This window comes from Calliopsis andreniformis, chromosome 4 (assembly GCF_051401765.1).
Source record: "Calliopsis andreniformis isolate RMS-2024a chromosome 4, iyCalAndr_principal, whole genome shotgun sequence".
Taxonomy (NCBI): domain Eukaryota; kingdom Metazoa; phylum Arthropoda; class Insecta; order Hymenoptera; family Andrenidae; genus Calliopsis; species Calliopsis andreniformis.
The window spans coordinates 11,539,901-11,565,805 of record NC_135065.1 but is presented as its reverse complement, the minus strand read 5'-3'; the positions used below and the strand labels follow the sequence as shown (position 1 = coordinate 11,565,805).

The 25,905-nt window shown below is 47.1% G+C and overlaps 1 protein-coding gene across 2 annotated transcripts in view; it reads left to right on the top strand.

The window, feature by feature from the left end:
- The window catches only part of LOC143177882 (receptor-type guanylate cyclase Gyc76C), a 53,467-nt gene that overhangs the window by 16,960 nt on the left and 10,602 nt on the right, over positions 1-25,905 (top strand). For both annotated transcript variants that reach the window (XM_076376147.1, XM_076376148.1), the window contains 2 exons: positions 5,815-6,235; positions 11,335-11,532. In XM_076376147.1, the coding sequence (XP_076232262.1) occupies positions 5,858-6,235; positions 11,335-11,532 (576 nt within the window). In that variant the 5' untranslated portion in view covers positions 5,815-5,857. The remainder of the gene's footprint in view (positions 1-5,814; positions 6,236-11,334; positions 11,533-25,905) is intronic.

Genomic DNA, 25,905 nt, shown 5'->3' with positions numbered 1-25,905 from the left:
CCACACACACAGGCGGTGAATTGTAAACGATCCACGCACAGGAGCGCGTATCGAGGTATCCTGTGGTGACCAGCGGAGCCACACCCCTGAACGTTTACAGTAGTAATGTGATATATTATATCGGCACGAAACACTCTAATGTACTGTGTAGCCTGCGATAATGACAATGCCCACGCGTGCACATCTTGTACTACACGCGTATGTGTATACCTATGCATATCGTTCTTCAATTACCCCTTGTAACACGATCTACTATAGACGACGAGGTGCGTTAGTGTCCGTATTACACGTATCACGTGTGGAAAACAAACTGATATACAGGTGGACGTCTTACGTGCCAAACTCGCGACCTGTGGATCTTCCCTGCTCCAATTCTACCGAAACGCCGCGGGTCATTCATCATCTGGGGTGCTAGGCGGACGTTCTACCTGTTGCACGTGCAGTGTTTACGATCGATTCGATAAACCCCTTGCGTGTCAAATTAACTTTGAGTCGTTTAGAATTGAAGGTAATAGAGAGGAATAGGTATACAGTAGTCGTTCCTTCTTAAGTGATCCTATTTGGAAGTATTTAGTGGACAGTTGAGGAGGGTTGATTTTAGAGTAACTCTGTTTAGGAGTGAGTGTAAACTTTTTTTTATACATAAGAAAATTTGGAAAAAAGTCTGGTTTGCAATGTAGCTAGTGGTAAATTAGTTCAGTAGCCCCCATAATCCATTAAACATGAAAACTCCATCTTTGTATTTTCTGGTTGGACTTCGATCGAGCATCCAGTGTTCCATTCACGCGATCGCATAAATGTCGCGGTGACCGAACGCCGGCGAAATATCAATAGCGCAACAGGGGGAGAATTCCTGGCCAGAGAAGAGAATTCCAGCCGCAGTGGAGAGTTATCACTGTTTATCTAAACGATATGCACCGCGAGTGTTGACCCTGGGTTGCGTAAACGCGCGCCACCGACCAGCATTCGCGGCGATTCAACTTCCAGGGATTTGCTTCGTAAAAGATAGACTCGGGAAAAGCCACTGAAAACAGGCTTGAAAGGAGAATAGATTTCATGAAATAGCTCCAAGCGTCGCGACGTGACTCGGTGTTTTGTTTGACACTGGTGGGAAGGTGTTGATCGAAGAGTGTCACTCGGTTCTTGGATCATAATCCAACACCTCAGTATGCGGGTTTATCTCTGACTGCCTATCGATACTTGGAATTTATTGAGGCTTTGTTTTCCAAGTAAAATCTCTGTATACAGTATCTCTAGTTTGAGCCCATACACATTGCTCATTTTTTAACTATTGAAAGTATAAAAAACTTGTGTTTGTATATTAATTCTTTCTCTAATTTTTGGCACGACAAAGTCCCACTGGAAAGTCGACAAACCTCGAGCAAAGATCAGCGACTCTTCGACGCTTTCACGCGAGAACACATCTGCTTATCGGTCGGGAATGATTTATCTGTGGTAACCGATGGTAACGGCATTGACAAATAATGTATGCGGTTCGACAAACGTTGCTATTCTTAGCGTTTTATCGGGGCCGAATTTGCTTTACGTATCAGACCCGCGTTAAACGAGATCCTGTTTGCTTTCACGGGCACGCATTTCCATGTACGACGTTCTCGGAGCCGAGCTAAACTTGACCGACCAGACATTGACTTATATTGAATTTTCATTCTATTTCTGGGAAGCTTCCGCTCCCTGGCCCTTCCAAAATTTGTCAAAGGAAGTAGAGAGCTTGTTTACTCTCTGCCACGACACTTTCTACGTTGTATCAGCACTGTTTAGCAGCTAGGCGGGTCTGCTATCGTTCTCCCGACAAGAATAGTCCGATTGGAGTAACACGATCTTTGCTCGCAAACAGAGGCGTGACAGTGTTTACGAAACTGTGTATCCCTAGGTTCAGCTTTAAATCATCCCAGTTTACCTAACCCTGTATACAGTCGATACAGTTTCTTCATTACCCTGCGAATTCCAAGCGATATCCTCAAAAGTGTGTCAACGAGACGTTGTCAAAAAGACACGAAATTGACGATCACTTAACGTCAATCTCCAAAGTTTACTGCCGACGTTACACTGACAGGAATTCGTTGGATCTTATTAGAAATTCGGAGGACTTTTATCGCACGAAAGGAACACGTTCGTTACACGTGCTTCGAGAATCCTGTTTTCAAGTGTAAATCGCGCTAATTCGATCCTCCAATAAGGCAGGAGATAAATGTCTACCGATAATTGTTCACAAAATTCTCAAATGACAGTACTCTATCTATCCTAAACATCGAATCTACGAAAAGCTCTCTCCAAGGTGAAGTACCATCCATGTCCCATGATCATTGCCCCTAATACTCTCCAGGGAACTTCTCATGGGACATGTTGGGAGCTCAGAAGTGTCAGTGGATCTGATTGACTCTGCAAGAAAATACCCAGAGATAGCACACACGCATTTCCCTTATTGGCCCAACTGATCAGACCTATTACTACTACTTGCAACGAACTGAACACCCCTCTCGCCCCTGTGCCGTCTCACTGACACCTTCTTAGCTCCCAACAGTGCATTTCTCAACTCACAGCGGTCCCTTCGAGTCAGCTGAACCGTGAGTTCAAGACTTTCACCGACAGCGACAATTAAATCCGTCTCGTCTAGTCGCGGGGAGCGAAGTCGAAAGTTGCACCGGTCGAATGGTGAATGACACCATGCATCACGCGGGGAAGACGTCTTTATTGTTGCGGAGGTCGTTACAGGCTAGCTCTCGGAATCGCCTACGGAGCAGTCCGCGGGACTCGTTACGTAATTGCAACAGGTGTGTCCCCAGCCACGTGTACCCGCCGCGTTTCTCGAGACCTGAACGCGGAATCGTTCCGCGTCGTGAGACGACTGCGTTATTTTTCCTGGGATCAAGCGCGTTGCGACATAACAGCGGGCATTGTTGTCTCTCTGGGCATCTTTGCTTCTGTCAAAGTATTAATAATGCGCCGATCTCGACGCGACTCGTCAGCAACTTTGACGAACTTCTTGAAACTCGATGATACGTAGTTCTCTTCAGGGATTTCCATGTTTTAAGGCATTACTTGGAATTCTGCGCGACTAATTTTTAGAAGTTTTATACACTACTAAGAAAAATGGTATGGAAAATTTTTAGCAGAAATTAGTCAAATTTGGGTGATGATATCTCTGCGAAAAATCGACGTAGGATCATGATCATTTTTTTAGATTAAAGCTTGAAGCCTCTACTTTGAGATACTGTGTCTGAATTTTAAGTTTAATCTATTTCTAGCATTGTAACCCCTTGAATCTCAGGGCATGTTTATCATATTGAAAATTGCAAAGTTTGATGAAATGCACAGACTTGCTAAAATTTTTTTTAGGAATGCCGTTTGCAGTGGCATAAAGTACTAACCTTCCTCTTTAATTTAAAAAAAAGATGAAATCGCTACGATTTTTTTTCGCAAAGTTACATCACTTGAAAGAAGACTCTGCACTTTTTGGGTGCATCGAGTAGTGGCAATACATGACAAAAATGCAAGGGTCACTTTAAAGTCCTGTAACTTTGCGAAAAAAAATCGCAGCGACTTCATCTTTTTTTTAAATTAAAGGGAAAGGATTGAACTTTAAGATACTGCAAACCGCATGTTTGAAAAAAATTTTGACAAGTCTCGGCATTCTGTCAAATTTTGCAGTTTATCATATTAAAAATTACCAACTTTGACAGTATGCACAGACTTGTCAAAATTTTTTTCAAAGATGCGGTTTGCAGTAGCATAAAGTTCGGTCCTTCCCCTTTAATCTACAAGAAAGATCAGGTCGCTGTGATTTTTTTTCGCAAAGTTACAGCACTTTGAAGTAACCCCTGCATTTTTGTCATGTATTGGCATTACTCGGTGTGCTGCAAAAATGCAATAGCTACTTTAAAGTGTTGTAACTTCGCGAAAAAAAATCGCAGCGACTTGATCTTTTTTTTAAATTACAGAGGAAGGTTCAGTCTTCATGCTCCTGCAAACGGAATTCCCCAAAAAAATTTTCACAAGCCGGTGCATCTCGTCAAACTTTGCTTTTTGTAATATGACATACCCTCACATGGAACGAGACTTTATTCACAGTTTTAGTATTTCAACAGACTATAGTACTCATCACACATTAAATACGAACTTAATAGCAATCTCAGGATCATTTCCACGTCACCTCCATTCTCTCAGAATCACTTCACAATGAATAAGATTCGCGAGGCCTTCGTAAGGTTTCCTCAAAATCGTTTCCGTGAAGCGAAGCTAGATCGCGATTCCGCGTGCACGAAGATCTTTTGCATTGACGTATGCAACGTCACTTCACTGCAGAATGAATTGGATCGATCGAGGGGGAAGTGAATCGTTGGAAGCGAGTCTATGCGCAGTCCTGTCCTTTCCGCGGATGACTATGCCTCTGACGTAAGATTTCCCGGAGATCATTGATATCCGATCGACAAGATAATGGCTTAACGTGCGACGGATTCTTTTCTGAGCGACCTGACTCACGCTTAATCTGGCATCTAGGAGCAAGGCCATGCTGCGATTAGATCGAAACAAATGGTGTAATAGACCGCGACTAAACCTGCGCCTGATGATTTTTCATGTGCACACCTGGGCTAATTTCAAAGGGAAGAAAGTGCATACATGTATTGAATCACTAATTCGATACTTACTGAATTTTTTGAAGATAAGTTTAGCACAGGTAGTTGAAAGTCTTTCGATTATATCTAGGCACTTAATATGATGAAATCGCTTATTTTTCTTATGAGAAATTTTGCATTAGGTCTTTATTAAAAATAATGGTTCTTTAATTAGCAGATTTTTCTGTAGAATCCGTATACGACGATTTGCAATGCAAAACGTGGAACTGAAAGCCAGGGTGAATAGGAACGCGCGAGCGTTGCAGTCGACGAACGGTTCACGCGTTGTATCGTTTTAAGGATATCAGTTATTATTAGCCTCGCGCAGATGGCACATACGATGACTCAGGCGAATAAGTGCCGGCTGATGATAAGTGCATTCAGCCGGGAAGATAGCATCGAAACGGCATTTCTAAGTCAACCACTTGCGTCTCGTTGCATGACTTACGCGAATTATTGAAAGTACGGTCTCGGAGCTGCTAAAAATACGCGGGTGCCGCGTGTTTCTTCGACGAATGATGACATATCTGTCGAAAAGGTGATAATGAAAGTACAATTTTTAAATTGGGAACTTTTATTTACACTCTGAGGCGATACTTGTTTACTGAACTTTGCCACCTGAGATTCGAGGGTCTTTGACTCCTCGCGAACTTGGCCATCAATACATTTTACTTGATTGAAGAATTCACAATAATAAGAATTTCTTCACCAAGTACACTGCAGCTGAAAATCCCCTGTGTCAGATAGGGATCCTTGAGACGAACCTTTTCAATGACGCTTCACGTCCCAGACACCTCCTGTGCTCCAGCGATAAGAAGGCCCCTGAGACCTTCTGGGGTTGCTACACGAGTTCCCTCCTTGGGTATAGTGAGGTTGAACGAAAGGCTCGACGAAGAAATAACGGGTAACCTATTGTATTCTGTCGCTAAGGCTTCAGTGGAGTCTAAGGCCCAGACCTGCTCCAGTAGGGTACGCATTATTCCTTCCTTCACCACCCAGTTTTCCCCAAGGGAGGAATTCGTACAGCTACCCTGCCTGGGACCAACAGATCTGCACAGCTCCAGGGGTCTTACCTTCTCTCCAGGGCTTTTCTAATCAGTCGAGGGCTACACCTCAGAATCACCTCCTATTCTAGACCAGTAAAAAGCAAGTATCTGACGCTATCGTCTCGAAATTTCAGGTGAGCGGGAGGGAGGCGGTGCTGACCGGTGGCGGCGGCGGCCATGCGCCCCGGCCCGCCAGTACAGCCGAGCCGCCGCAGGCCTCCCCGTCGCCAGGATCTCCACCAGGAACGCAACCGACGGCACCGGCAAGATCAACAGCAACCGCTGCGGCCACGGCCGAACGGCAGCAGCTCGCGGGCCCTGCTGGTGTTGCTGCTGCTGGCCAGCAGCCCTCTGGTCCTGGGCCTGGCCGAGCCGCCAGGGGCCGAGTGGCAGGCGCTCTCCAGACAAACTTACCCGAGGTCAACGTTCACCAGGACCATCCAGCCGAGGAAGCAACAGAATCTTACAATTGGGTACCTCACTGCAATCAAAGGCGGGCTGAAAGATCGTCAGGGCCTCGCCATCTCGGGGGCCTTCTCTATGGCACTTGACGAGGTAAGATTTCCTGAGGATTTAGAGATAAGATACTGTGGATAGTCTTCGTATCTGGACACTTGAGTCAGAGTGTAGGTATTAAGTCGCATAGAGGGAAGAAGTGGAGTTAGTACACTCTGGCTCTGGGTTGTTGAGGTGTGCCGCGAGGATATGGGGTAGTAGGATTTGGGGCTTCTTTAATTAGAAGAGAGTTGAGTTATGTTAAAAAAGGGGAAATTAGATGCATTTGAGTTACGACAGTAAAGTCCTCTTGCCCCTGTGCCGTCTCCCAGACAACTTCTCAGCTCCCAACACTAAGTGTACCATAAGTATCCCGAATCAGTCTATTACTGATAATAGACAGCCTCTGCTGCATCCCTTTTCGTAAAAATAAACAGAATCCCTGGGATTTCTCGCGAACAGCTTAACAGAAGCTTCGCTGAAGCAGTCGTAGAAAAATCGAAAATGGACAGGCCGATCCCCGCAGCCCCACCTCGAAGGGAGCCTCGCACGCAAGGCGAGTCCGCATCCCGCGTATCGAGGACCCGTGGACGGTTCCTAATTGCAGTAGCGGGTCTCCAGGTTCCCACGGCGAATCCTGGCCGAAAAGTAACGTCGGTAATATCGCGGCCCCTGTCTCTCATGGTTTTTTCCTCCGGGCGGTCGTCGCGCGGCGTTCCACTGGAAGGCTCGATAATTCATTCGAGGCTCAGGCGTACGCGAACGGTCGCGCTCGCTCGCTCGCTCGCTCGCGGGGACCGTGAGATCGTTTTCGCCGGCGTGGCGAGCCAGGCTCTCCCGGGCCGAATAAGAGAAGAAAAAGAGAAAGGTGCGCGCTGCAGCGGGAGCTGCAACGTGCAGAGTGACCCGGCATCTCCCCGGAGATGCCGATTCGTGCGAGGGTTTAAAAATACAAGACCGGCATTATTCGCCGGTCCGCCCACGCGTCCGCCGACGAAACTGCGCTCTCGCAACCGTGAGAAGAATTCGCTCGCGATCGAGAAACCTTCTCCTCCCCCTCGACGCCCCCTGTTTCCTCCGCCCTCCTTCGCCCTCCTTCGCTCCCTCCTTCGCCCTCCTTCGCCCTCCTTCGCCCCCTCCTTCCCCCTTCTCCACCCCTGCGTCCCTTCACCCTTTTTCTCCCAAACCTGCGCTCCCCTCGCGCTCCTTCGCAACCTGCAACCGTACGTAAGCGCGCGTACACGGAGAGGGCCCGCTCACGGGGCCCCCCCTTGAGAAACCTCTGGGAATCGTCGAAATAACCGGCCGATCGTATCGCGCCAAGCCGTATCCGGCTCTACTTGGAAATAACAACTTACGTCAAAGATGGATTGCGGTTACGCCGATAATTATTCGGGGATATCGGTATCTCGCGGGCCCCATCGGAGACGGACGCGCCGAATGCCAGGACCCTCGGCTCTTGTTCCCGCGAACCAGATCGAGTTCCTGGAGATACTCGCTTTAGGCTTGGACTCGCGGCTCGGTATGGTCGATGGAGAGATATAGCGATTCCAGTAAAGTTGGGTGTATCGGTGCTGAGCCTTGGCACTTGTGATAATTGAGGTTGTAACGTTTACCACCTCTGGGGATACAAATTGATTAGAATCAGAAGAGAATATGGTGATTAGCTACTGGGTCCTTGATTGACCACTTCAGTGCCTGTTGTAGGAAGTGTGATGGGTCCAGTAGTCTACTGTTTTACTGAAATCGGTTTTTATTTATCGCTGTTGATTACAGGTACTAATTGTGTCTCTGAGAAGACCTCTGGAACGCATTAGGGGCCAATGTATTTTAGGACACTTCTCGTAGGACTTGAATGTCTCTTCTGTCGAGCTTATAGGGAGAATTGCACTCAATAATATTAGTGTCTATCTTTCACTAACTTTCCCTGGGTAAATGTTAAAGAAATTGAGTCAACATTCATAAAATGTATAATAAAATCGATCAGGTCGAACAATGCCAAGCCACACAGCAAAGTGCAAGTCCGTCCTGCTGCAAAAGGTGCAGGAAACGAGCTTTGCGCCCGTTTATTTATGTACTTGGGTACGCCACGCAAGAGTAGGCATCGCGATCGCGGTGTCGGCCTCCGTATTCTCGCCACGATTAAAGCTCGGTTCACGATACCCAGAACAGTATTATTTTTACGACGAGCACAACCTGCGTGTCTGACGATTCCGTTACCACCAGCTATTTTCGTGCCCACATTTTTATTCCACCGCGGTTTCCAACAGCAGGCCTCTGACGAGGAAATAACGCGACAACGTATTTTTAGCGCGCCGGTGAAAGTTTTTCCATGATCAGAGGCGTCAGCCTCGTCTCGACCACTCGAATCTAAGTTATTCAGAAGTCGAACGCTGCTCGAACCTCTCCCCGAAATCCCATAATTCTCGAACATTCGAGCTGCTCCCTGATCCGTGTAAGTTGAGGCTTTTGGTGTGCACTGATACTGCATCGGTGTATCGGTGTCATTCGAACTCCTGCAGCCAGGTGCAACGATTACGAAACATTGGGAAGTTTTTTTTAAAAGGACATAACTCATACTGGGCCATGAATGCCTCGAGTCCCTCTATAAAAATGTAGTTGAATAGAGTCGGTTAACTGCGGTATAATAAAATCGGCTATTCTAGTGGTGTCATTGCTCTCTAACACTGTTTTCCCTAAAGAAGTTACGACATCGATAGGCTAGAGGATATCGGAGACCACCCTGCTTGATTTTCGTCTAAGTTTGCAATTAAACGGTGTCAGTTTCGCGGCACTCGGCTAGATCGGGACACGTGGATCGAGCCTAATGCCTACCTGTCCGCTCGATTCAATAGCGCGCAGGTGCACCTTGTCCAGCTCGCTGCCGCGGATATTCGCGGGGAAAAAATGCTGGAATTCGCTATGACGCACTCCCACGACGTAAACTAGTTTCTCTCGTACGATATTCGTAAATAGAACGAGATCACAGATTGTCGAGCCTCTGGACTCGACCGTACATTGTCCAAAGTCTGTCGTTTGAACTTTCATTTTCACTTTCACTCGCAAAGAAGTGTCTAAAGTTCCGAACACCTGTGTCTCTGCCTTTTCCTTATATCTTCCACGATCTGCTCTTTATATCGTCACCGGACGGGTCCAAGTCAATTCCCGCGACAAAGTCGTTCTCATCGTCCCTGAAGAGTGTCATTCGGCTGTGCACAGCCTTCACGACCGGACGCCCTTCAATTACTCGAAAATAAGCTGATTGGTGAAACCCTGCCAGTGGCAACAGCGCAAGTGGTCACTGTTGTTACATTGTTTCATGCTTGGACAGCTCTCTGGAGAAATCACCGTGTCCTGGTGTCGTGAATTTTTCAATAAAAATGAAACGACTTTGAGCTGAAAGTACCCACATCCCACGGCTACCCACTGCGCGTCTGAAGCCTGGAAATGATTCTTTCGGCCATATTGCATTAATAAACACCGTCTGCCTTGACTATTTCTTCATTAAACGCCACAGGGCCTCGCGAAGAGCTTCTCCCGCTGAAATAAAAAGTAACTTCATGAGAAGACAATTTCAATCCATGAAGGGCCTCGTCTTCTGATCGCTATATCCTGGCGTGTACGAGCCAGACGCTCGTTATTATTCGCATTCCAGCGGACGAATTTGGTCATCGCAGAGGCAGGTGCAAAATCAGGAATGCCAACCATCCAACGGGAAGAGCAGTGATTTTTTATAGCGCTCCTTCAGAACCGCTTTAACGGTTCCCTTCGAGCGGGGCTACAAAAATCCTGCGCGTTCACCCAAGCTGATCTGACTTCGTGGTGCGTCGCGGCATTGCGTAACCCCTCGTGTAATTGATTACATCGCGACTGTAATCCTTTCCTGGGAACAATGCGTGTGTGTAATTAAGCCGTCGTGTCGACAGGCTTTTTTCCTCCGCGCACGCGACGGGTCTGATCTGGAAATCTCGGGAAAACCGATACATTCGCTGCGGTGGCAGCTGCTGATCGTACACCAGCTGGGAATTTAGCGAAGGAAAAACGGCTACTGGGGATCCGTTCGATGTAACACAAGGTTGTGGTCTTTGGAGCGTTTGGAGCGGAAATTCTGCGCTGTTTGCTTCTCGGGGATTAAGGTAGCTGCATAGTACCATTCAAGCAAGAGCAAGAAATGTGTACGTAAGGGATAATTGAAAATTTTAATATTTGAAAAATTGCTGAAACTTAGAAAAATAGTTTCATGATCATCAGATTGATTTTCCTCTCTCTTTCAAGTGTCCCAAGCCCAAAGATCACGATGGAAATTCAACGAGACCCGTGAAAGGCTCGGTCCCTCTCGCGCGAACTTTTCATCACAGCTCGCGGCGATCTCAGCTCCAGCTCGCATTTGTAGGCGCGTAAATTGGTCGTACATAGAAGTGACTGTACTTGGAAAAGCATTGTTTGCAGGAATTCGAATTTGCATAATGACCGAGCTCTCGGCGGTGTCTATGATGTATGACGACCTGCAAACACGGGAACGGCCGTGAGTAACATTACGAATTGAACTTTAATCGACGTTCCTACGGGCAGAAATCGCGTTCGAAATGGTAAGGAAATGCCAGGAAAAAGTCAACCGCCGAGAGGAGTGAATTTCTGCGTTCCTTTTCAAACTTTGTTGCGAGTCGAGATGCTATTGGGAGCGGACGCCAGGAGGGATTCGATAGCTGCTGGCTAGCCATTGTTTCAATCGCTTGGTAATTGCTGCCTAGTTGTCCTACACAATTTCTGGGCCCGTGATTTGTATACGGTAGTTACGATGTCTGTCATTATTAGGACGAGATTGAATATTCATGACACAAGTTATGGTAACGTAATTAGCCTCCATCAAGCTGGGTGACCGAGGGCAATACTGGAAATAATTAAGGGGAAATAGTGTGCGATTCGTGCATGACGATCAGCGAACGATTGTATATCGTGACATCTTCCAATTATTGTAATTCGATATGGTATGACGAAAGATGGGAGGCCTCGTAATGGGTTGCATAACGACACACGTGGGACGATGTTAAATTTCTGTTTGCCATGGAGGTCGTTAAATAATTGAAATCTTGATCTCCGCATATGTATAGATCTTGAATGCTATTCTTTATTTTGATATCTATTTTTCTCTGTTACAGATCAACAGCGATCCAAATATATTACCAAACGTAAAGCTGGTGATGCGATGGAGCGACACAAGGGGAGAAACCGTGGAAGCCACCAAGGCAATGATCGATATGATCTGCGACGGGGTTGCTGCCTTCTTTGGACCAGAAGGCTCTTGTTACGTCGAAGCCATAGTCGCTCAGTCCCGCAACATACCCATGATTAGTTATGTAAGTACTTTTGACGATATTTAAAGCAATGCGTGCTCTACAATCTTCCGTGAAACTTGATTTCTCTTGCGTGGCAACTTTGCGCCCCGTAGAAATGGTTTCTGTGTGCCATCCAACGCAGTAAGAGTAGACACGTCAGTCTACTTCATGCTATGGAATTGTCGTTGAAAATTTTCATGAAATTTTCAAATTTTCAAATATTCAAATTTTCAAATATTCAAATATTCAAATTTTCAAATATTTAAATTTTCAAATATTCAAATTTTCAAATATTCAAATATTTAAATACCCAAATACTCAATTTCTCACCGAACAAGCCAGTACTTAGCTACATAGTTTGAAACTTGAAGCTTCTCCAGGGGCTCAGCATCCCTTAGAGATGACTTTATACTAAGAATACCAGTAACAATTATAAAATGATCCGAAAGTCACGAGCTGCTGTCAGATGCGAGCTGTTCAGTGGCTTCACAATGCACGGGTTGGCGTGAGAACAGCAGGGTTGCAAGGTTGACGAAGGTGGTGTCGAAGTTGTTCGTGGCGGCTAACGAACGCGGGGGAGGCGGATGTGTGCCGACAAATTGAACACCCGCGGCGTGACAGTATAATTACGGGCTGCTTCCGCGCGCGTGTGTGCACGTTTCGAAGCTTTCGTGCGTGCTACGTTTCGAACACGCGATGCCTGCGCTTCAGGGCTTTGGGATCGACCGACTGAGAAATTAGCATCTCGCCCTTGGCCCCCCTGGACCCGTCTGTCGATGCTTTTAGCCACGGTCTTTGTTCCACCGTGACGAAACACGCGATCATCTTTGCTGGCCCCGATTCATCCTTCTCAACTTCTGAAAAAAGGCTTCGGGGCCTGGGATCGAGCCATGTTACCCCTAGGTTATGTCTTCTGCCGTACTCCAGCTATTTCAAGCTAGAGTTATCGGGGGTCCAGCCTATCTACGACTGCAGATTACCCTAGGTCTGTGGATGACTAATCGGTTCGAGGATCTAGGAACTAGCTGCGGAGCGAACTGAATCGAACCGGATCATCTGGAGCAAACTAGATCAAATATCTGCAACTTCAGTCTAATATAATTCCAAGTCAATTTATCTCCACATCGCGAATTTAGTCAAAATTTCTCTGTATGACCCACTTCTGTCATCGTTAAGATTTAAACTCTACAGTGTTAGTGTTCTACCATGCTAGATGCGGCATAGTGCAGATACACTTGTTGCGGTCTTTCCCTAACGAGGAACGAAGGCGAAAAAAGTGAAACGGCCTGTAGAAAAAAAGGAAGTCGCTTCGTGACGTTACCGCGGAGATATTTCTGGCTTCAGGGTCGAGCGGAAACTTTGGAATCGAAGGTTATTTATGGAAGAAATTATCGGGAAGCGGACGCTTCGAAATAAGCGGCATCTACGCGCGGCAATTTAGAAAACACATGTCACGAATCGACGCCTATTTTTAACCGGACGATCAGAGCGGCCCGTCCGGCTGCCTGCACGCCTCCTTCAGCCTCCTCAATCGAGAAATCCTCGAACAGGTTATTTCCGTGAGGTCGGCCAGGTGAATCGGACGCTTCATTAGCCTGCTTGTACCGTAAACTTCTCCGATTCGATTTCAAGGAGTATAAGAGAAAAAGGTACCTCGCGATACAACAAACGAGCCACAAGAATTAATTAGCAGATATTATCATAGGGAATATGTAGGTAATACATGGAGTGCCTTCTGATATGTGGACTCACAAGATGAAGAAGATTCCCTTTCTACATACATAGCAAACAGAAGCTCTATTAAAGGCAGATTTTTCAAATTCTTCCAGTAGGTAACTCCAGTACTTTCATTACCCTGAACAAGCAGAAAACATCCTAACGATTCCTGTTTACGACTGCATAAGATGCAGCTGGAGACTAATCGACTTCCAAGCAGCAGTTTGCATATTTTCATGAAAACGATTTCGATGTCAAAGGTTCCTTCGATCCTCGCGGAAAACTCTTCCTGAAATTCAGCTCGCGTCTCCATTTCTCAAAGTACCCAAGAACTACACGAGGGGTTCATAGCTCGAAAAAGTAGCAGGAGATATGTGGAAAAGGAAGGTTTCCTCATACTCGTAAGGACAGCGATCCAGCGAGGACCTTTCGCTCGATTCCGACGCGTTCGAATATGAGAAAGTGGTACGCGGACGTAAAAAGGCCTCCAGACTAATTTATGTTAATTGGAGGTCGTAAGAGAATGAAACGGACACGCGAGAACGGCTCGCGTTCAGCTGGGAAACGAGAAGGGTCGGAGGGAGGGCCTCCAGGAGGCGGTCCTCATTCGGTCGATGCGTTCGCCGATTTCAGCGCGAATATCGGGCCCTTCTCTGCGTCCGCGCGAGGGACACGGGATGCATAAGCATGAGAGCCTACCGCTTCTTACTTTCACCTAGTTTCACTCGTTAGCGGGTGCGGTGGAGCCGCGTGCGAGCACAACAGGCCTTCTCTCCTCGCGGACACGCGTCGTTGAATTTCGTCGAGACTCGCGTTTTTCCTTCGTCGCCGGATGTTTACGACGTCTATATCTGCTCCCTTGACGGATTATTTTCTGCCTACGACTGCCATCCACCGTCGGTTATTTTCGAAACCAGAGACGATTTTGGGGTCTTCTAAATGGAGATCAAAGGGTGACTAGGTCAGTACGCGAGAGTGGAGTCGAATTTAGAAGATACCCTCTGCAGCTGAGATCTGATTTTGAATATTTGAAGGCTTAAAGTGCTCCAGTTTCGTTTAAATTTTGGTCACATCAGCGCATCTCATATACAAAGGCCCACTCATCAAGTGCCTCCACCAATTTGCCTTAAACCCCTCAGTTTCTTCCTCTCCTCGTTCAGATCTCGAGCAGCCAGTTCCCCACGTGGCGCAGAACACTCTCGAATTCCAGCTCAACCTTCCCAGATCCCGTTTCAGAATTCCGAAGTTAGGCTCAAGTCGAGCAGGTCGTACAAAGTAACGGCTGTCTAACGGATGAAATGTAAATCAGCAGTAGAAGCGTGCCTCTGATTCTACAACTGTTCCCTGAATCCCCGATCGAAGCTTCTCGACGTGGACTGACCAGATCTCCTGGACCACCCTGTACACCTCGGCTACCCATTTAGGTACATACCTGTAGGTGGACGAGAAGCTTGAATGCCCACCTATGCGAAGCTCTCGTAACAAGCGGCGTACGGGCACCACGGGAACCAGTGGGAACTTTCGATAATTGAGCTCGCAGTGCTTCTTTCTCGGGATCGAGAGGGATAGAGAGGCACTCGGAGCGAGTGCACGCGCGCTCATCCACGCACACGCGCGCCTGAGCACGCACTCGCGCGGGTCACTGCATCGCAGTTGGTGCAACCACCTGTTGATTGCACCGCCGGCCGAGACGATCGCGTCTCCGTGGATTGGAAAACTATTGGGCTGTTGCTGCGTTCGTGCAGAACTGTGGGAAAACTTTGTTATGTTCGCTAGAGTATAGAATAAACCGAATAAAATGGAGAAGAAGGAGTCGAGGACAGTTAAGGACAATCTGGTAACTTTAAGTGAGAGAGTTTAAAAGATAACACCTTTTTTAGAAGATTTCAAACTTTTATTTGTTCACAGCACCAATCGCTACAGGTCTGCTTAAAAACGAAACATACTTTGCCAATTAAAATTTGAATTTCAATACAATTATATTTGAATACTGTATCTATGGATTTCTCAAGAATTCTCGATGGAGTACAGCTATGAAAAGGAGTGAGCTCAATCTTAGCAAACGCTGCTCCATCCTTAGTCCCAGTTCGCCACGGAATCAGTACCAAGATTGCCCGCAATTTCGCGCGCGGTATTCCGAGGGTCCCGCGTTAACGGCTCCACGTCGAATTACCCTTTGAGACCTTACGTAACTCGATTTGAAACGCTCGTGCAGAAGACGCTGGCGTCGAAACCCGAGAGCAAGTTCAACCTATCTAGCCACAATGTTCGCAGTCCTCCGAAACGCGAGGCCAGACGAGGGAAGCTCAACGATCTCGAAAGTATTTAGCGATGTGATCCGCTCGTCTCCTCGCGCGCGAATCTCCAATTCAAATCACGCGTGTCCAGCGATGATGTAGTGTCGAGACTGGAGGATCGTCGGAGTAAACAAGCATCGATTACGGCTATAAAACCGTGCGAGTCTCGCGTGATGCGAATCGGTCCTTGGCATGGTGGGGGGCTGGTTAATCCGTCCCAGAGACGAGTATCGAAAACGGATTAAATCGTAACGATTCCGAGAGTGGAAGGCCGAGTAATCGGAGCCGATCAGCGGCTCTCCGCGCAAAGGAGCAATATTATTCCATCGACGGCGCATTTGCATGAAAACTGCTGATTCCCCTGACCTTCGCGGTCTATTTATAGCCCGAGCCTGTTGATGCCCCACGCACTCTCGAACGGACGCTTACCTGGGCCGGCTTGGTGTCAGCCCGTCGTTGTCCTGACTCGTCCGCCTGACACCGAGCGCCTCCGTCTCTCTTCAGCGTGATTACGTGGGAACCGATGGGACGTAGCGAGGTGGAGATTTTCACGAATTTCATTCATTTATTTTCGTTGAATTTGAAGCAGGAGTGGAGTGGAAAGTACTGTTTGGTAGATCAAAGGAACTGAGTGAATGGGAGAGAAAGAGTTTCGATGGATTCTGTGGGCTTTAAACTGAGTTATGAGCTATTTAGCACTCCTTTTTTTTTATAGTCTTACGTTCTATGTTACAGTGGGAGCCGAGAGATAAACACATAAGGTGGTTGCTTATTGAAAGCGCTTGGAAATGTTTGTACAGGGTGTTACAAAAATGTGGGAAAGTTTCACAGGATGGATAATAAAATTGAAATCTTTGGAAAATGATTAGCCACAGAGTTTGACTTCTAATAGTCATCTGTAGTCATGTTTAACTTTGAGTCGTGGAGCATCCACAAGATTTCCCGCACGTGGGCGTGACGTAGCATTGCAATACTTTCCTCTTGTGCAATAACGACGTAATAATAGCGTCTCTACAGTAGCCATCGGTTCAGTAATAGCGAGTGATACGCTTCTTTGGCTGTCGCTTATGCATTGCTAATGCGAAGATGAGAAAAAATTTGTTGTGACGATCAACGTTCCCGTTCCACTACCAGAACGATTGCTCGTTGCCGTTTCCTCGTCTCCTCGACACCGACCCACATTATATATCTCTCTTTCGAGTGACGTTACGTGATTTCCACGATGAAGTAATCGCCGGGCTATCTTTAGCGACGCGCGAGCAACCACGATCGGCCAGGCTGATTTTTCGCGTCCAGCCAGTGTTGATATCGTCGAGCAATCGTCGGCAATTTTCCTTCATTACTTCAAGCGTGGCTGGAAATCAACTCGAGCTAGAAACAGAGGTGAAGTTTTAGATGCCATTAAGAGTACGAGTTCAAATATAAAAGATATAACGAGACGAGGGAATCATTTCTCTAGATAATGAATAGAAGAGTAGAATCAAGTCGAAATGTACCTACTCCCAACTGGATTCTGCATTACGAAATTTGAATCTAGTTAAACGCCCGAGCTTCGATTCCATCTCTCTGAAACTGGATCCACACCTGCATATTGCAAAGTGCAATGCAAGAAAATTTGCATTTGCAACATTTGCAAGAAGTCTAGCTGCTCACGAGGCCTCGTGTAGACAAGTTTGTGGTACAAGAATGTGCATGACATTTGAAGTATCGAATTTTCTATAATTCCTTTTGTTTCACCTTCGACCCTAAGGGTTTCCAATAATTATCACAGGTTACACGATGCACGTGACACTAGTGGCGTTATTCTTGCGTTGACAAGACAGAATTGTAGCTTGATCCATCGCGCTCTAAATGTCAAAGCGGATTTAAATAAAAGGGTCAGCGGGTAGCGATTTTCTCCCAGAAGGACGCGATGCGACGGTTGCAGAGCAGTGCATCGGGGGCAGGTTGCATCGCAGGCTAAATATGCTATCTTTAGTGGCGGGGACGGGCGAGCATGGACCGTGAGAATACCGGTTCTGCGCGAAACGATACGATTTGTTTGCTACATTATCGCCAGGTTAAATATATCGCGATAGTGCGTGGAATTTACGAGCAGCTGGACGCGCCATTGGCCGAGCCCGCCTGATCGCCTGTCCACACCTCTAAACAACCGTAATATTACGTAAAATTAACCTGGTGCATATACAGTCGATGCAGTTCCTTTCTTTTTCGTCGCTTTTCACTGGGAAATGCGACCAGAGATGCTATTGGTCCCTCGATTGTGCAAGGTCAACTTAGAGATGACATAACGCTGAGAAATTCATCGATAATGATAATCTCTTAGGCTCCAGTTCCATAATATTCACTTACTCATCAATATTCTGCAGGATTTAGTTAGAACACTTTTCAGAGATTTGTATACCATTGAATCCATTTAGGAGCTACTTTTTATAATCGCTTTTGGGATAATCTCCTTCCAGTTCGCCTGTTGCACATGTGATGCACTTGTGCAATTTAGTTTGCACTCTCTGATTCGAGCACAGGAACCTTGGGAAAAGTTTCATCTTACAAATCAATCAAAGTATAGCGAAAAACTGTACACCGAGTTAATTGAAGCAATTGAGTTCAGCCACTTTTTTTTACACTCCTCGAAATACTTTCCATCCATCGAGTGAACTAATGGACAGGGTCTCCGAAAGGCCAATAAAGGCAGTCGAATTGGTTGGTGGCAATCTCAGACAGAACAGTGTCCGCGGTATAACCGATAACTGGCTCGCGTGCGAGCGCAGTTTCCCGATAACTGGGTCAATCGGTTTTTACATAACCAGCCGACCAGTCGAATAGCGCAGAAATCGTCTGGCGAGCCGCGGGCGAATAATAATGGCTCGGGTGGTTAGAGAGGCGCAGAAGGAACGAGAGATCCATTCATCACAGCTTGAGGAAAAAAGACAACGCGGACGTTTTTACTGGAGTAAACTCTATTTTTAGCATCGCGGGAATAAAAGACTGAATAGAGTGTGAGAATACTGGTTTCGCATGCGACCAGGACTACGTCGGACTCGTTTGCCCCGTCATTGTCGGCTCGTGTCCGCTGCAGCGCTGCCAGCAGGAAGAAAGAACCTGCCAGCGCGACGTACTATCATTCGGACAGGATCAATTAATATTTAGATGCAATCTTTTCGACAACCGAGCCGAAGAAAAACTGGTTCACGGATGTGCTGACTTCTTGACCCCTCGGCTTTGTGCTGTCACGTGGCCTTTTGGGGCTCGGCCGACGCTGAAACTCGTAGACATCGAAGTGTCGATGGTTATCTAGGAATGCTAGGAAGGTAAACTCATCGATTATCAGCTGTAGATTTTTCTTCGGGCTTCTGATTGCAGTGTCCACTCTAGTTTCCGCTATTGTGTACAGTGTGATTCATAGTGCACACTTCGATCGATCGTGACTAACGTGTTTTTTGACCTTGGCTCCGACTTGCCGTCCGTGATCAAGGATCGTTCAAATTAACTCCTTGTCTGAGCCATGGGATCTCCTGGATTAACTTGGATTTTGGGAGGGACCTCATCGAGTTACAGACCTAATCTGTGGACTCAGATTTAACGTCAAGACTATTCGTTCTTACGATATACTCATTTCTACGAAACTCTATAGAAGAATACTACCTACAATGATTCAGGAATCTCGAAGGATTATGTATTAGATTTCCATTCTCAGATACTGAATGCTTTGATAATTGTGGCATCAGTCATTAGAATATCCATGTCGTTCCCTCGGTTATTCCGAGAGAAACATGCGAAAGCGACTACCATTTGCTTCTGAAAGTCCCATCCCTACACGACCATCCCATCGAAGAGATTCTTTAATGACCACTGTAAGCACTTGTCGGCCCACTTTAAAGCCACTTTCCTCCACCTTTTTCCGTGTCCTTACCTCTGTCGACACCCATGAAAAGGTTAATATACTGCGAATAAATCGATCCTCGGTTAATCGCGTTGGGTCGCGGCGAGCCAAACGATGGGGACGGTTCAGGCACAAAGTGGCCGTAGAACGAGCGTTATTTCGACGCTGCAGAGCTTCGGTTTAATGTGGGTGCCGCCTTAAGTAACGACGACGCGGCTGGTTTCAGGCTAAAATACACTCAATTAACCCTTAATTGGCCGGCACCAATTATGGGCCCAGCGTACCGACGCGTATTCATTCGGTCAACAAGAATGTATGGTCGAGCTGCGTTGTTCTTCCCTCGTTTTACGACGGCGTCGTTCCTGGTCTCTGCCACGCAGATAAACGAATTTCTCCGTCTGCGCCGTCGCTTATCCAGAAGAGATTCGAGCCACGTGATCACCACGTTTGACCATCTTGCCCTCACCGACAGCCTCTCTCTATCTTCTATCGAAACGTTACGAAGACTCCACTGGCTTTTTATCGGCCAGAAACCGCGGTGCGAAAACGAGGAAGAGATACAACGGCCACGATTTATCGGGCTTAGGATCTTCAAAGTTGCTACAAATACTCGCGATTTATTCGCGCCGTTAACGCCACCGACGCCGATGAAATATCGTTCGGTATTAAGTTAGCCTGTCGCTGTGTCCGCAGAAATTAGCGTAAGGTCAAGTTTTACTGCTCGTGCATCATCCCTTTCTGCGATAACGAGATCATCGGGCTTCCTGGTTCACTTGCCAAGACGTTGTTGCAAGCTTTGACTTTCCTCTTTGCTCTCTCTCTCTCTCTCTCTGTCGTTCTTAGAAGAGAGTAACTTGTAGAGAGATAAACCTTCACAAGCCTGTAGTTTATGCCTGTAATTCTCTGGTTATATCTATCATATTCCAGAAAAACGTAAGCTACATTTTTAGGAAAAGTTGAGTTTGTACCATAATTTAAATCCACGAAATATCTGTACTAATATAGATTTTTTTTTTAAGAACTTGAAAAGGTTCCCCTGGACAGATCTTGGCAAAATCTCGATCTCAACGCGAGCGGTGGTTTCGCGTGCTAAGATACGCGAAGTGCGTGCGATTTAACGAGCCGCGACGGCTTCGTCGCAATCGCCTTAATTCGTCGTCGACTAAGCTCGTCCTATCGTCGCGCTAAACCTAATGCTGCGTTCTAAATATAATTTCCGCGACGTGTACTCATAACTCGTCCATCACTTATCACGATCTCAAATCCTGCGCGGGATTTTCGACTTAAAATTAGAGGGGGATATCAATTAGAGATTGGTGTGACGCAATTTATTGTCCCCGGCGTATTTTTAACACGGTGTCGCGGGGTTTACGCGATTAAGCGACAATTCGTTATTTCTGTTTAATTGTACCACGGATCAGAGGCGATTCCAGGCGCTATCTCGACGAAGACGTTCGCGACGAGAGCTCTCCTCCTCCCGCGGCGAAGCACACTTTGCACAAATGCTGTGCCCGTTATCTCGTGGAAGACGAAGCCTGCTTGAAATCGCGCGGATTTGAACGGGCAGCCGCGCGAGTCGTATCAGCGGGTCGGTCAATATTTGCCGCTAATCGCGTCGCGAAAACAACGTAAATCATGTAGTATTACGACGGTGCGAACGATATTACAGCAACCGTGTTACAACGACTATCCGTTATCAGTGCCGAGCATATGTCCAAGTGTCTGTGTTTATCGGCCTGACTATATTTAGACGCAGCCTCTCTGGTATTGCTTTGTCGAGAAACGCGAATCGGATCGAGGAAGGAGACCGCTCGTTCCTTCACTCGCGCAAGTAGAAAACCCTGGAATTCGAATGGAGCGTTAATTAGTCGTGGCGGGAGACGAAAACGCGACGATTTTTATTGCTGTCGTACCTTGGGCAAACAATGCCATCCACCGATAAAAGAAATTACTTTATTGAGTCGTTAGATTCTTCGTAATCCACGAAATTTCTTTGCTAAGACTGAATTTATGCTAGCTGGAGTTCCAAGTATTTCAACCCTCGATTTATGCCATTTGTACCTAATATTCAATAGGGAAATATTGAAGAATAATTTACAACGAGTAATTGGATCTCAGAAAACTGTTTCTTATTTCCTACTGGACTCAAGATCATGATCACAGTCTATCTTCTACTCCAAATTCCAAATTTCAGAGCTCCAATGATACCCCTGAATATCCCATCAACAAATGACCCGAGAGGATCGAACACCCGATTAAGTTCCGCCCAGCATCGATCGCCCATTACCATAGAACGATCCTCAGCATCGACAGACACCGCTCGAAAAGGCTAATTACATCAGGAGGGACACGGTTGACTCCCAATTTCCATGCTCTCGGTTCCCAGCTGCGCTCGTGCCCGCCGCGGGCCGATGGAATCGTTGAATGGCTCTCAGGTAGGGCCGAAATCCCACGGCGTTGCAGGGGTAAGAGAGAGAGAGTAGCCGTCATTCGAGTATAACCAAGGATACACCGACGCCGCTATACACCGTGGCTCCACTAACTGCCTATGTTTATCGCCAGGCTATATTTAGCCTGGGCTATTGCTTTGCCAAGCGACAGACTGAACGAACCAGCTACAACACGGCAGCACCAGCATCAGCCGGCTGGCTGGCTGCGTTACGGCCAACTTCCCATCCCGTATCCCGTCCCATATACGAGGCCTACACCATACAGCTCGTCTGTCAGCTCGGACTTTCAAGCGTGACTCCGACACCCACCAGAGCGATCGTGGATCCCCCGAGTTCCGCTGGTTCAGCCTATTGCGACATCCGATGGACGCTGTCGATACATTTCTCAAGCCATTTCCCCTTGTTTTTCCGCGCGTTCCACTAGGGGAGTTTGCTGGTTCGCGAACGAGGAGGCTAGGAATGCGCTGGATATTGGGAAATCGCGCGATCTTGGAATTTCGTTCGGGCGAGTCGAACGAGCTGGAATTTTTATTGGGAAATATTCTGCGTTGCTATGCCAATGTTCAGTCGCTTGGTTTCGCGGGAAAATTTGGAACGAAAGAGGAATGGAATTTTTTGAGGAGCAGTCGTCTCGACGCAGCTCGACTAATTGGAGCAATTTACGCGAGGGAGCTGAGAGAGATCTGGTAGCGATTCAATTAAAAAGTTTCCAGAAATAGTAAGCGCCCCGGTGTAGGATCGACTTAATTATCGTGGAGTCCACGACCCTGACCGAAGGAGGGACCAGACGCTGAAACTCGTCCACGTGTTCGCGAGGAAGGGAGAGCGGAGGCAGGTCTCTCCGATTTTTCATCGGGCCGCATTTCATTTCCATTCGATTGTTTCGCCATTCAAGGATACAGCCTCGCGGGCGCGCACGCGAGCGAGCAACTATCGCTATTTGTCCGTCGCTGCTATAAATAGACGCTATTGATTTATGAATAAATGAAAACACCGCCCTGTTTCTCTGTGTGCGCTCGCGAGTTAACCCCCACCGTCGCTCCTCCTCGCGTCCGCGCCTGCGCCCGCGTCGTTTTCCACTCTACGCATGCGTCTGTGTGCGAAGAATCCCCTCCCCACTGTACTGTCACCGTACACGCGTTCTGCGCGAACAGGGTCGCGCGCGCAATGATTCTTCGGTTTAGAAATTTATTTTTAGAGAGGATTGTACCGTTCCTCGGCTACAATTCGAACACCTTTCTCGGCCGATAAATCTTCAGGAAACTTGGATGGCGAAACGTCTCGCATATTGCCTATTTACCCTTGACTCCTTTGAACTTTCGAATCGACCAACGAGTTCCTTCCTCCTCGGAAATCCTCTCAGTCCGTAAATTACAAGAGGAAAAACAGCAGTGCCGTTGGTTAGCACTTGTCTTTGTGAAAGTGATCCTCGTTCTTTAAATTAGAATGTACAATGATGGCCGAGCTAGCAAATACGCTCTATTATGTTTATATCGCGGTTTGTAGACGCGAGGAGACTAAATATAGTCTCGACGTATCTAAATATCGTTCGACACCTCTGATCTCTCGGAATAAAACTCCTCCTGTATCCGTTCTCTTCTATCGGTCGCGTGTTTTTTCCATCGCGTCTTTTTACTTCGTCAGACGAAAATAGCGAGTCGCTTCGTATGTCGAAATTCACGCGATCGCTCGCGTTTCCTCCTGCAGAAACTTCCTCCAAGTCTAGCTAGACTTTGTCCCTCGCGAGGGAGGCAGAGGGCAAGCCTAGATCGATGCTCGGAGAAGTCAGCCTTGTCTTCGCGTACAATTTGCGTGACAATGGGATAATATGGCCGTAGATGGCCGAGCATCGTTACGCCGAGGTCGATCGTGATCTTCGGCTCGCAGGAAACCAACGATTCGCCGAGGAAAAGTCGACAGTATCGCTGCGACTGCGAAAGTTAACGACCATGCTAGAGTTAATGTCCTCCCTTTGTCGTCGTGTAATGGAGACCACGGGGTAACTGAACCGATCCCAGCCTCTCCTTAAGCTTCTCTCGAACGTTAACCCTCCGGCTGAGCGATATTAGTCCTTCCAAGCGCTGGAGCTGGCCATAGTGGACACGCTCTCGTTACGGGTTTATCCAGCATCCACAGAAGCCAGATACTGTCAATTGAATGAAACGGTCTTTTGATCAAGGTCAAGGTAACAGCTAATGGCTATCTCGGTAATTACATAAAAAGTCCATCAGCTGATTAGACGCCACTGTGCTTTGTCAGAGATGATTCTCTGAGTCGAAGTGCAGCACTCGTGGCTCGTAACTCGTAATTTTCTAGGTTACTATTAGAACCATTGTTTCTTGTGTTCCTCTTGGAATTGGATTCTCAATGAATGTGTACAGGATCACTCTAATTAAAGAATTATTTAATTTCAGTGTATGCACTACTTTCTCTGGAACATAGAATCTTCTGTGTAACACTGAAGAAGAAACTATAAAGCTACTCACAATCAGAGTTGCAATACGACTTCCCTTCTCGAGTAAAGTAGAGGAAATTGTGAGGTGGAGGAAGCAACAGGAATTGTCCTATTATTGTAGATCTAGGGCCAAGATCCGAGCAAGACACTAGCAGCCCAATACAATAGGACACCTCATATATTTCTTCCCTCACCTTCCAATTTCCCTTACTATACCCAAGGAGGGAATTCCTGCGGCAACCCTGCTCACAATCGCTCATCCCCCAAGACTTAATTTTCTTAATTGCAAAAAGGTCTTCGGTCTTCCTCACCAGCCTGTTAACTCCTGCTCGCAGGTCCATTTAATTGGCGGAAGCCAGCACTGCGCGAAAGGTTTTCACTTAATAAAGCGAAATGGAGTCGAAAAGCGAGCGTTCCACCCCATTAACAGCCGCCCTTATCGTCGATCCGATCCTCGTGGCGGGGCCATCGAACGATCACCGTGGAATCCAGACTAGCGCATTAACGGTATAATTTAGGAAGTCGGGCTCGGGGACGGGCAATCAACGCGTCCCACGGGGGACGTGGATTACAGAGACGAGCTCGTGGGGCCGGGATTATCCGAAGGAACGAGGCTTAATTGGCGCAGCGTCGCGCGTCTCGCGGCTTCAAGTTCAATTATCTAACGCCGCTCGTTCCCCACGGCTGCTTTCTAATTCCCGCGGAAGAATTCGCTCGTCCGATGAAATTTCTCTTCGTCCCTTTTTTGGTCGTGCTCCGTCGCCTAGGGTCGTTTTCCGTCGCGTTTCACCGAGGCCAAAGAAAATTGAACTTTCCAGCGAGTTGCTCGCCTCTAGAGTTGACCTCAGAACCTTCCGAGGTTGAAGAGGAACGTGGCAGAGGAGAGAGAGCTAACGAGACGAGGGATTATCGATTGATATTCAAGATAAGGGCCCTGCTAAGGTTCACGGGGCCTCTGAGAGCAACGAATTTATCTGTGACACGGAACGTGTCGTTTGGCGAGATCCTGGTGCACGTAAACGGTCTCCTCCGAGAACACTAATAGCCACCATTAACGGGCCCAGGACGTGGTCCGTTCGCACGCTCGCGAATTCCGGGAAGCGATCTTTCCGTTCTGCCTTGTGGTGGTCGGCGTGTTGCATTGGGAAGAGTGGTATTTCTGGCACAACGTTACTGTTGTTGATCGTCACCTTCGAGGGAGAAACGCTTCGGGTGGAAATCGACCGTGTCGAGCAATGCTTCACCCTGAGGTCGCGGGGGAACTCTGTGGAGTGGGTCTCCTGTTCTCTTGAGTTTGTCAGAAACGTGGATCCTCTGTTATGAGCTCAGAATGCCTCTGGGTACTACATTAGTTCACGCTTAAATAGAGACTGTAATAGAGTTATAGATTCCAATTGGAATTCTCGCATAATAGGTCGAGATTTTATTCGAGGAAGAAGCTCCAATTCGAGTTTCAATAGATTTACGTTCCACTGGACCTCAAAATAAGAAATTAGTGTTGCTAGATCATTGGGATTCAGGTATCACAACGTTGTTAAAATTTAAGTATGCACTGTACTGTGTTCTATGAATCCTACTCCGTGTTTACAGTCG